At 39.7% G+C, this 13191-nt stretch overlaps 1 protein-coding gene across 1 annotated transcript in view; it reads right to left on the reverse strand.

Annotated features, from left to right (window-relative positions):
- OGA (O-GlcNAcase) overlaps positions 1-13191 on the reverse strand; it is a 37238-nt gene that overhangs the window by 20803 nt on the left and 3244 nt on the right. Inside the window, exons 2-7 of the mRNA XM_074999302.1 lie at positions 12719-12770; positions 12293-12390; positions 9441-9571; positions 7441-7612; positions 1036-1134; positions 610-894 (exon numbers count right to left, since the gene is read on the reverse strand). Of these exons, the coding sequence (XP_074855403.1) occupies positions 610-894; positions 1036-1134; positions 7441-7612; positions 9441-9571; positions 12293-12390; positions 12719-12770 (837 nt within the window). The remainder of the gene's footprint in view (positions 1-609; positions 895-1035; positions 1135-7440; positions 7613-9440; positions 9572-12292; positions 12391-12718; positions 12771-13191) is intronic.

The raw sequence follows: 13191 nt of genomic DNA on the forward strand, positions 1-13191 counted from the left end.
GTTGTATGCAGAAGTGTCTGCCGTAAAGCTGCAATGATTAAAGTAATCCAATAGACCTACAGGTACAATGATTATGGATGCTTTTTCGCATGGCTATTTACATGCCTGTATATGACACTGCTGTACAGAATAAAGTAATAACATCCCAAGAATCTCCCATCTTCAGTCCTAACATTTTTTAACTTCCAACAGAAGTAAAGGGATTGACAAGGCCTGCTGGGACAACACAGAAGTCTTCAATGTAGTGCCTTAACCTCCAAAACAGGTAAGGTAGGAGGCCTGTAGGTGCTCATGTTGCTGAGAGAAGCCAAAATAATACCTGAAGTTCTTCTCAAGGAGGAACAGCCTACCCACTTCCCCAAGATTAAACAGTCCAGTTTTGCTTCCTGTGGCAGAACAGAAGATGGCTTTTTGCTAGAATATCAGACTTGAGTATGAAAAAAAGGATTCTGAAAGCGTGTTGGGCACCTGAAAGCAGGGATTAGAGAGTAATACCATATTTTGCCACTAAAACTAACCATTTCTGCAAGACCTATAAATTGACCCAGTTGTCCTTCCCTTCCCCCAACTCAATGATAATGAACTTTTAAACCATACAAAGTTACTTACTCATCACCACATCTTTCCTCACTCCATTCATGTTGGATTTGTACCAAGTTGCAAGTGTGTGAATAGCAACATAATTGGCTTCAAATTCACAGTTTGGGTTGGTCAGGACTCCCTTTAGTCGAGGGATGAGCTCAGTTGACCGACCTTTATATGGCCCAAGAAACAGCCTCTTCTGATCATAATCATTAGCATGAATGTTATCCCAGATGACTGGAGCTCTCCTTATAATCTTGGAAACTTCTTCAATAGATTCTACTGGAATGTCTTTAGACACAACTTTAGGACCTAGATGTACAATTAAACAATCAGAAGACTTCACGCATTGTTAAGAAGCACTCACACATGAAAGCAAATAAAATTATTAAAAGCCTGAGTTCATTTGAAACTACCAATCAAATCAACAAATCAAATCAAATCAAATCTTACCTGTCCACAACACTTCAATGCCAGGTAACAGCTTCTCTCCTACAGTCCGTAAATAAGGGGATTGGGCAACATTTGGATAGCAGAAAGTTCCACAATATTCTAGAAGGGGGAAGAGAGGATAACACAGCCCAGTAGTAATGACAGTCATTAGAAAGAAATGAACCATGAAAACAGACATAATTTTTGAATAATGGAGTTTTACTAGGCTGGGGGTACAGGTAAATTAGGGACAACACATTCATCTTCAAACTACTTTCAGTTCTATCTAATTTGAGATGACATGGGTGAGGTAATACCTTTTATTGAACCCACTACTGTAGATGTGACTGATAATCAGCAGATCTAGGTCCTATTCTCATCATTTTGGTCACTTCTTTTTAGGTTGACAAGCAATTAGAGGGAGAATCTTCTTTTACTATGCAACAGTGGGTTCTTTAAACACATCAGGAGCAAGAGAAAAATGACATTTAGGTCCCTCAACTTAGAGGGGAAGGAAAACTAATAACTGATATAATAAAGACTGAGGTGCCTAATGCCTATTATGCTTCTTCAATTAATATAAATTGTTATCAGATACTGGTTGTTCATACTGTGTTAACACAAGGCCAACACAGGGAAAGAATGGGTTAAGGATATGTAGATAAGACAGATTCAAGTGGGCAGGGCCTGATGAAATTAACCTTGGGACATTTCAAGAACTGAAGTTATCTTGGCCCCATTAGCAATCTTTGAAAACTTATGATGGAATATACATGTGGTCCCAGGTGACTGGAGAAGAATAAACATAGTTCCTATCTTTAAAAAGAGAACAATTAGTCTAACTGATAATTTGTTAGTGTCATTTCAAGCACTAAACGATTTATAAGCACCTGGAGGATAAAAGGTTTATAAAGAATGAAGAGTACCAGCTTGAAACACCGTAATTGTTGTCAAACAAGGGGTTGTGGGGGGGTGGGGGGAGAGACAGGGAGACATCTAGTGGGTTCCTAAAGAATCAGTTCTGGATCCTGCATTCAATATTTTTATTAAATTACTTCAACAAAAGGGGTGTGGAATTATAAAATTTGCAGATGACACCAAACTTGGAAGAGCTGCTAGTGCTTCAGGAGGATAGGATTAGAATTCAAAATGACTTCAATAATATGGAGAATTGGCCTGAATTAAACAAGATGAAATTCAATAAGAACAAGTGCGAAGAAAGATGAAAGGGGAAGAAAAGAAATCAAAGGCACAACTATAAAAATGGGAAATATGTGGGTTGATGGCAACACTGAAATAAATCGAGAGTGTCTTGTGGATTGCAAATTTAAATGAGTCACCAACATAACAATGGCAAAAAAGGTTACTATTCTGAGGCACGGCACTCAAAGAGAGGCTCATCTAGAAGAGTGTTTCTTAACCTGTGTTCCATGAACAACCAATACCTTTTTGATATACACTGCTGGTAGATCTTTTGTTATGAAAGCAGGATAAAATGTTACTTCTTCACTGTTATGATATCTGATCAAATTACTTCATTTTGTTTTTGCTGTATATGCTGCTGTTTGGGTTTGTTGTGTGAAATTTTTTTTTTTGGGTCTGGTAATATTTTGAAGAAAATTTTCATAGACTGTTCTGCATTAAAAATATGATTTGGTGTTCAGTAGTCTCAAAAAGTTTAAGAAACACTGATCCTGAATGTCTGATTATATTACATCCTTCCTGTACCACCGTAAGCACAGAAGGCAGACACTAGTTTCTTCCACTTCTATTTGCTGCTAATACCATCTGCTCTACGGTGTTGAGACTGATGGCTCTGCTCCCCCTACTAAGGGTTCTTAAGGTTTCTCCTGGACATTCATTTCCTCTCACCAGTAAGTTTCCTATTCTTGCCTTCATGCAGCAAGGAGTCTGAGTGTTGACATCGATTACACATGCCCTAAAACATGCCCAGTGTTTTCGTTTTCAGATTCTCGTGGAGATGAGCTGCTAGTTGGTAAATTCTGAGATCTCTATATGGCCATGTCTACACTTAGCATGGCCATTTTGAAGTTTATCCTAAGGGCCAAATTGAAGAATGCTAATGAAGCACTAAAATGAATATTCAGCACCTCATTAGCATGCTGCCAGCCGTGGCAAAGTGCCACGTTTTGCTTGCATGTGGTTCCTCTACAAGGGGGTCCTTTTCGAAAGGACCCTGAAAACATCATTCTATAGGAATAAGGGGATTTTGATGTTTGCAGGGACCTTTTGAAAAGGACCCCCGTGTAAACGAGCCGCACGCAAGCGAAACAGCGCTTTCGAAGTGCCATAGGAGGCAGCATGATAATGAGGTGCTGAATATTCATTTCGACGCCTCATTAGCACTCTTTGATGTGGCCATTAGCATGGTAGTTTCAAAGTTTTTCCTAAGTGAAGATGTAGCCTATTAGCAATAAAATCTGTCCATCTAATGCCCAGAACTTTTTAGGCACTTTATCTGTCTTTGTAGCTTTCTAGGGGTGTCACTCAGTTGGAAAATATTAGCAAAGTCTATATCTACAAATGCTGTACAAATGCTTGTTTTGCTACTACACTTCCTCATTATCCATTCTATGGCAATACTCAACAGAACAGAGAAAATGAAGCCGTTTCACACCAGTGTCCACAGTGAACCACTCACCCAGATGTTCACCATAAAAAAGCACATCACATCTCTATGGGTGGCCTTAACACTGCTGACAACTTACAGGTAGGACACTATAAGCCTGACTATTCCATAACGTACAACTGTGCAGGCTGCCAAATGCCTTTTTGAAAGTCAAGGAATTTGATTAAATTCCGCCATTTCATGTCCTCTAAGATGGCCCTTAGTGCAAATCTCTACATTGGATCATTGGGCTTGAATACACATTACTGTTTAAGTTTGCATACATTTTTGTCCTAAGTAGGATTGCAGAGCCAAAGACTTACACCAGGTATCCGCAACCTTTCCCAGGTGGAGTGCCGAAATTTGACCTTTTGACCTCTATGTACAGGCTGAGTGCCAGTGATATTTTTAAAGTCACTAACAGTGCTACTTGAAACAGCTTCATTAATAAATAAAGATACAGAGCTTTACTGTTGAGGTAGTCGGCTAGTAGCATTAGCTGATCTTTTGTTAATCTACAGGCAGCATGGCTTTGAACAAGCTCCTAGCTGCATGGGGGAGGAGGGACAAGGCTCAGCTCCCACCTCACATGCCAACGGTGGGGGGGGAGGGGGGAGAAAGAGGCTTGTGTCCCACTCTTGGCAGCTATGTCGGGGTTGGTGACCCCTGACACGCTATTCATTGTTGTTGGGAAAACGGTTTTCCAGTTGTTTCCAGAAGATCATTCTTCTTGGGTGTTTCACAAAAATTCCATGTTTCTACTTGTCAGGAGTCTCCTCTTTTTAGACTTCAAACAGTTTGGTAAGTTTCCTTTGATGGTGATATCAACTGTTTTGCCACTGATACTGCAATTTGATGATCATCCACTATTTTATTGTTTTTCGATTTATTGACTGCAGCCTGTACTTCTGTCATCTCTGTTGGATTGATGTTAATCTCAAAGTGATCAGATTGGACATTTTATCTGTCTGGTGCAAATGTAGTGCTGCATTTGCTGAAGTCGTCTTTGAAATGCTTTGCCCATCTATTTTTCTGCTCTGCTTCAGTGAATGTTTTTCCACTTTTGCTTTTTATTGATCAATTTTCTATTTTCAGTTTTCCATATGATTTTAGACATTTACTAAACAGCTCCATGGTATGCTAAAAGGTCTTCAACATTCATCTTTCCCTGTGTTGCTTTAACTGCTTTGTCTGTTTCCTTATACTTCTTTCAATGCTTTCCTCTTGGCTTGTCCAAGTCTTGTTATATCTTGATAAATACCCATTTGCTGCAGCAGCTGGACTCACATTATCTGAGTATTGCCCACTTTTTTCTGTCTGCTCTGTCTCTCTCCTTCCTCTGAATATGGCAGCACCACAAACCTGTCCTGTAGCTCAAGATGGAAATCTCACAGTGCCCTAGTTTTCAGAGTTAAAGTTGAACTCTCAATTTTAATTTCAGTTCAGGAATGCAAAGACTGGTTTTTGCTCACATCTGCTGCTCAATATGCCCTAGATTCTTGGACAGAGGACCCAAATCCTGAACTCATCTAGATGTGATAAATCTTAGTTGTTTTGTCAACATGGAATTCTCCAGAATCTGTGCCTATCTTTGTGAACTGAATGTTGTATTAATTGGGCCTATCAATTTATCTCTAACTGTGAGCTCAACTATAAGGAATGAAAGTTCAGAAAAGCTTCAGCTTTACAATAGCGCGTAACAAACGATGAGAAAAAAGTATGAGAGGGAGACAAAGACTGAAGTAGTACGCACAAAGCAGTTTACCAATATAACTCAGATCTCTTAAGGTCATGTTCGGTAAACAAGAAAAAGCATGGAGGTCAGAAATCAGTGAACCAAAACTGGGGTGCAGAAAACTAGCCCTAGATGGTGAGCAAAATAATGAGGGGCAGGCCATTCCATCCATCAATTCTTTTTGGGGTTTCAACAGATTTTGTGAAAGGAATGGACTTCTAAAACTAGCTGCCCCATTATCACTCCTGCCCTCAGCATATCCTTTCTAATCCTGAGAGGGCCAAGAGAGTCCCAGATAATACTCCCACCTCCACCAGATCCAGCTAACTTCCAAAGCACAGAGTGAGATGGAAAAAGGAGAATAGGATACTTTCCCATATGTCTAAGGAGAGTCTCGCTACGGCAGACAAAATTATACATTTTGGAACACTTCCTTCAGACCAGAAAGAGGCAAATAAAAGCAATGTCCTAAAATCAGCATGATGCTGATGTAAGTTGTCAGGTCTCAGAGCAGCTGCTAAAACCATGATCAACATTCCAATGTGTTTACTCAGCAGCGACATTACAAATTACACTTACCAGAAACAGAAGCTGCATTTTGTCTTTGCTATTCTTTCTCCATTTGCACAGGTTTGTCTTATTTGGTCTTCTATGAAATGGGACTCAAATGTTAACTGTAGCATCTCTGGCTTCAGCCCATCTTAACTAATTTCTCTTTCCACCACAAAGGCCAATTATTACCATCTGAGTTGTAAGCGTTAACATTAATATCTCGTCCAAAGCCTCATGCTTCTGCCAATCTCTAACTATTAGGCATTGGGTGATTTCTTCAACCTATTTCTCAAACACCTGGTTCCGTCCATGTCAGACACACAATACCGGTGGTTTAAATCGTGATGGGAACTTTGAGTCACTATAGGGGCTCGCCTGCATACTTGGCTCAATCTAATTCTTGACCTTCCCCCCCACCCCTCCACTCTCTGATTTGCTCACCTTGATTATCTTTTTCTGATTTGTCCTCCTTGCTTACTGTTTTTGGTTCTCTGTGCCTTAAATATTGAGTCTGTTCTGGTCTGGCTCTGGTCTGAAGAAGTGGGTCTGTCCCACGAAAGCTCACCTAATAAACTATCTTGCTAGTCTTTAAAGTGCTACTTGACTGCTTTTTGTTTTAATACTGGATAAAGTGAATGAAGGGTCTGATCCAGTCTTGCAATTCCTATGTAATAAGAGAATTAGAACTTGGATTTGGTCTATTAGGAGAGAGGCCACTGGAAATTTTAATCAGAGGAAGTGGCCAGGCTCTCATCCCATGTTCATCAAGTGATTATAATCCACAATGCACATTTTATTTGCATTTGCTACAATCTTTGACTGAAAACAGTAGCTGCAGTTAGACCAAGAGTCTTAACTTGACACTTGCACTCAAAAAATGCAAGGAAGACTGACAGACACCACCTCTGTAAGTGACACTGTAGACTGCACTCCCTAAACATAAGAAACGGTGACGTGTAAATTTAAGTTTACATGAGACAAAACTCAGATGAAAATACCATTGTACCTGCAAAGGACAGCAGTAATTATGCAATCCGAGCCAAAGAAATATCTTTCAGTCCAACAACAGAAAAAGATACCATTGTTGAGTGTCAAGTTAAGGCTGACATGAGATACAAAACGGGTAGGAAGAAATCTGGGAAGATACCATACATCAACAGCTTCATCATGCTGTGGAGAATTCCAAAACAATCTGGATTCTTTCATACAAGTGAAACTAGAAAAGATTTATGTTCTCCATCCTAGCTGGAGCTTCTGGTATCTTGCAACTTAATTCTTTGGACTACTTGGTGTTTACAACCTTCAAATAGCAGCAGACTGATATCCCCCCTTCGTCATCCTGTGTTCCAAGCCCCACACATTTAGTTTCTTTATTCATTCCTTAGAGACTAATTTTTCCAATTTGCCCCACCATGCTTCATGGAAGTCTTTTGAGTTGGGTGCAGTAAAATACAAGGCTCATTAATATCAAAGCTATCACAAAGTTAAACTAGTCCTGATGTTGTTTTACCTGTAGGACAGAATAGGAATGTGTCTGGTTCTCCTAAATACTGATATATTTCATTAGTGATGGAGATCTGGGCATGAGCAAAGGAGCTAAAGACTTCTTTGTCTGCTGCACACATGTTGTGATCAATATCATCAAACAGCAGTGCAAAGGATCTGCAGCCAAACTGGGAAACCTGTAGCACAAGGGAAGAGACGTGAGGAGAACAGTTTAGAAAATTAACAAGACAAACAGTAAAAAGTTCTAAAAGCTAACTTGCCTTCCACAGGATCAGCTAACATTTTATTCCCTCCTGCACCGGCAAGCCACTTCACAAAATAATAAGTATGAGTTAATTTTGCTTTGAAGAATCACAGTTTCAGTTTGTAAATCTAAAAATACACTTGACATTCACAAGTATACGTCAACATTTAAATCGAATCCACAGTACCCTGCATAAAGTGCACAATGCCATAAGGCGAGTGGCAAATGTTGGAGTGCTTTCTCTTCCACAGCGTACCTTGCAAACTCTAAACTCTTTCCAATAAAGGAAGGACTACAGGAAAGAGGCATGCCTTGGCAGCTATCTCCACTTAATGCATGACTGACCCCACCACTGTTTTTCACAAGGATGCCACTGGTGGCTATCATTCTGTTCCAATTTCCACATCCAAGGCCTTTCTCAAAGAAGAGTAGATAGCTAGGAAAGACCAAATTCAGCAACATCCATCTGTGCAGTGGGGCAGGACTTCACAGGAACTTAAGATATGCACTCACATTAGGTCTGCTCCTACTGAAATTTGTCTTGGAGGAGTACCATCCTTCCACTTGAAAATAAGTCTTAATTTGAGGATCCTAAGATTATTTTAGAAATACAGCCCTCTAGGACAATTAGTAAGAATTGCTATTTCAGATTAGATCACTAGTCCTCCACTTTGGTCATTATCCTGCCCCTCAGAAAGCTCCCATATGCACTGGCCAACTTTACAAAACTAACATGGATGACAAAAGTCCTTCCTAGCCCTTGCAATAGTTTCCATCCCAAATCCTGATTATTCACCCTATGAGAAACTCCAAATATTATTAATCATAGTACGATACAGACTTTGCTTTTAAACATCGCACATATTGCAGAGTCCTGCACTTGGGCTGGAAGAATCCCAAGCATTGTTATAGGCTGGGATCCAACTGGCTCAGTAGTAGTTCTGCAGAAAAGGACCCGAGAATTGTAGTGGACGAGAAGCTGGACATGAGTCAACACTGTGCCGTTGCAGCCAAGAAGGCTAATGGCATATTAGGTTGCATCAAGAGGAGCGTTGCCAGCAGATCAAGAAGTGATTGTTCCGCTTTATTCGGCTTTGGTGAGGCCACATCTGGAGTAGTGTGTCCAGTTCTGGGCTCCCAATTATAGGAAGGATGTGGATACACTGGAGAGGGTCCAGCGGAGGGTGACCACAATAATTAGGGGGCTGGAGCATATGACTTATGAAGAAAGGTTGAGGGAATTGGGACTGTTTAGTCTGCAGAAGAGAAGACTACGGGGGGTGGGGGGGACACTTGATAACAGCCTTCAACTTATTTAAGGTAGGTTGCAAAGAGGCTGGAGAGAGGCTGTTCACAGTGATCACGGATGGCAGAACACGGAACAATGATCTCAAGTTGCAGTTGGGACAGTCCAGGTTGAACATCAGGAAAACTTTTTCACGAGGAGGGTGGAGAAGCACTGGAATGGTCTACCCAGGGAAGTAGTAGAATCTCCATCCTTGGAGGTGTTTAAGTCTCGCCTCGACAAAGCCCTGGTTGGACTGATCTGATGGGTTTGGTCCTGCTTAGGGTAGGGGGCTGGACTCGATGGCTTTTTTAGGTCTCTTCCAGCTCTATTGTTCTATGATTCTATGAATGTCAATTTATAAAATTGGTTGGGAAAAAGCCACCACGTGTTCAGCAAACATGAGTTACCAAGTTATATGGAACTTCCAAACATTCTTAAATTATATGGGCTCAAGAGTTTCAACAACACCTACCTGGTCCAGCTTGCGTTTCAATGTGGATACTTCTTTGGGATTTGAGAAAGTGATATCAAGTCCAGGTGAGATGGCATAGATGAATTCTATCTCATATTCTTGGGCAGCCGAGATTAGAGTCATGAGTTGCTCTAAGAATTAAATGGAAATATTTCAGAAGGGTTAATCAATAAGAAAACTAAGACATCTCCTCATAAGCATAAGGAATACATTTATAGAAAGTAAATCATCATAGAATACTAGGACTGGAAGGGACCTTGAGAGGCCATCGAATCCAGCCCCCTGCCCTAATGGCAGGACCAAGTACTGTCTAAACCATCCCTGACAGACATCTATCTAATCCATTCTTAAATATCTCCAGTGATGGAGATTCCACAACCTCCCTTGGCAATTTATTCCACTGTTTGACCACCCTGACAGTTAGGAACTTTTTCCTAATGTCCAACTGAAACCTCCCTTCCTGCAGTTTAAGTCCATTGCCTCTTGTTCTATCTTCAGAGGCCAAAAAGAACAAGTTTTCTCCCTTTTAGATACCTGAAAACCACTATCATGTCGCCCCTCAATCTTCTCTTTTCCAAACTGAACAAGCCCAATTCTTTCAGCCATTCTTCATAGGTCATATTCTCTAGACCTTTAATCATTCTTTAACTGCAATGAAGGGTCCTGTGGCACCTTATAGACTAACAGAAAAGTTTTTAGCATGAGCTTTCGTGAGCACAGACTCACTTCATCAGATGCTGGTCTTGGAAGACCAGCATCTGATCAAGTGAGTCTGTGCTCACGAAAGCTCATGCTAAAAACTTTTCTGTTAGTCTATAAGGTGCCACAGGACCCTTCATTGCTGTTACAGATCCAGACTAACACGGCTACCCCTCCGATATTTAATCATTCTTGTTGCTCTTTTCTGGACCCTCTCTAATTTCCCCACATCTTTCTTGAACTGCTTTGCCCAGAACTGGACAAAATACTCCAGCTGAGGCCTAACCAGTGCAGAGGAGAGCGGAAGAATGTCTTCTCGTGTCTTGTTCACAACACACGTTAATGTGTCCCAGAATCATGTTTGCTTTTTTGCAACAGCATCACACTGTTGATTCATATTTACCTTGTGCTCCACTATGACCCCTAGATCCCTTTCTGCTGTAGTCATTCCTAGACAGTCTCTCCCCATTCTGTATGTGTGTAACTGATTGTTCCTTCCCAAGTGGAGCACTTTGCAGTTGTCACTCCATTGCTGCATGCCAACAAATATCAGAGGGGTAGCTGTGTTAGCGTGTATCCAAAAAAACCCACAAGAAGCCCTGTGGCACCTTACAGACTAACATTTTTTGGAGCATAAGCTTTTGAGGGAAAAAATGCAACTGACAAAGTGTGTCTTTGCCCACAAAAGCTTATGCTCCAAAAAAAAAAAAAAAAAGTTAGTCCATAAGGCGCCACAGGACTTCTTGTTGTTTACACCAAAAAATCGTTGTCAGGTAGCTTTAACAAATATTTTCAATGTTCTAAGATTATCAATTGTATAGACAAGCAGCATTAAAGGGATGGTGATAAATACTTAATCTTGTAGTTTAAATTTTTATTTCACGTTTTTCACTATTTTTTTAAAAAATGAGACCGTTACTTTGGTCTAGTTTTTATGTGGCAAAAACTGGATATATTTAACCTGTTTATACTGAATAAAACCCAAAAACTAACTCACTCATTACTCCCATGAGTCAAAAATATTAAATTAATTCAATGTAGTAATTAATTTTTGTAAGCAAGATTTGTTCATCTCAACTCTGTTTTATGGTTCCAATCACAATATTTGCATACTGCTAAGGTACAATACACATCAGTAGCAGTTTTTAAAGCCTTCAAGTAGAAGGTACCATAAAAATTGACAAGTTTCTCTCTCCAAGCTGAGAGAAACAGAAGTAAACGATTTTGGGGAACCCATAATAACCAAAAGGTTAGTGATTACAGTAATACTTATGAACAAATTTTCTTACCTGTTATCTGCCAAACACCCCTCTAACTTATTTCTAAAACCATTCAAAGGAATCCTTTAACAAAATTCAATTCTGATGTGGTTGTCATCTTCCTCCTTCACCCAAGGAAGAGACTACTAAAAATATCTTGACAAGAAAGCTCTTTCCAGTGGTGCCAAGAGTATCTTAAAACTGAACAAAGGACACCTCCTACCCTCAGCCAAGTCAGAGGCCGCATACAGGAAACTTGCCACTAAGTGTACAAATACAGTGTAGTTATGCTAGCTAGATCTCTGATGCTTGGATAGCACGAAAGAAAGAAGAGTAACCACTTCTTGCGAAAGCCACCAGCTATTACATAAATCAAATGGCAAACTTTTTTTTTTTTTTTTTTAAAAAAAACCTTGAAATTGTGATTAAGCCAAAAGCTGAAATTCTAATCATGGCGCCCTTCACTAGTGTGTGTACACTTGACCACCCAGGCATATCAGAAAGCTGATCAGCTCAAGCATAGCCTTTTAAAAGAAAATATTTCTCCTTCCTTACAATAAGGCCCAGGTGACCAAAGAAAAATGCAAAATTAACCCCTCTCACCATCAGAAGACACACAGTTGAAGGAGACTAAGTCTCACAACAAACTAAACCTAGTCTTAGAAAATGAGTTTGAGAGATGAACTGCAAAGCTAAAATTACAGTGAAGGAAAACACAAGCTTATGATACAAATTCCTGCCTCACCCATTAAGCAAGTTTGTCACAGATATACAGTACATAAATCTCGGCCTAACGCTTTTCTGCATTTCCATTCACCTTTACAACGGGATACACAGTGATTATACATGCAACCATATGTACCAGTGACTGTGATTCATTCAGCAACTACTTACCAGCTTCCTCCACGGAGTACATTTCTCGCCAGAACATCCTGTGCTTGTAGTCATCTTTTGGAGCATACAAGTAGGTATTCAGTCCCCATTTCTGAAGTCTATGATAGGGGAGAGGAAAATCCTCCATTAGTAGTCTACAACTACAATCAACCAGCATTTTATAGGCTCTCAGTCTCAAATGTATCTATTTGTCTTACAGAATGCTGATCACTGTAACATATATTCACTATGATATTTCACACATTTGAGAGGTTAGACAAATCCAGAACAATGTGAGCAAAATTAGAAGGGAAATATAATCAACTAGAATACAGATAATATGTAAAATTACTAAATTAGGCCTGTGTAGCCTTAATATTCTATTTGGAAGATGAGTTTTACTGTCCCCCCAGAGCACACAGCAAATCAAGAGGACACGTGACTTACCTTCTAAAAAGCTCCTTCCTCTGCTCCATAACCCATGGTCTTCCATAAAAGCCTGTGGGACACAAGATAAAAATTATCCAGTATACGTTTCGCTATTGTTTCGTGAAATAAAAATTACACTATAACCCATTTTTCTTCTTCACCCATAAATGTTTCTATTACATTCAGTTTAAAAGCTTTTTAGCAGTCAAGAGAAAAAACAAAATTCCATAAAAACATTAATATACTAAAAAATATGGGGAAATGTAATATACTAAAATAGAGCTATATTTTAACTAATTACATTCTATATAATTTGTTATGATCTATGTTGACAGTTTTATTCACCAATTAATTTATTTTTAGAATCCAAGCAGAAGGCCTCAGCAGATGTCCTTTGTAAGTCACGTCAGCACTACTACAAAAGTAGCCTGAACAGTAATAACCCAATTGCATTATCATTCTAGAAGTCTCATGAACAGCTTTAACTTTAA

This window comes from Carettochelys insculpta, chromosome 7, assembly GCF_033958435.1.
Source record: "Carettochelys insculpta isolate YL-2023 chromosome 7, ASM3395843v1, whole genome shotgun sequence".
NCBI lineage: Eukaryota > Metazoa > Chordata > Testudines > Carettochelyidae > Carettochelys > Carettochelys insculpta.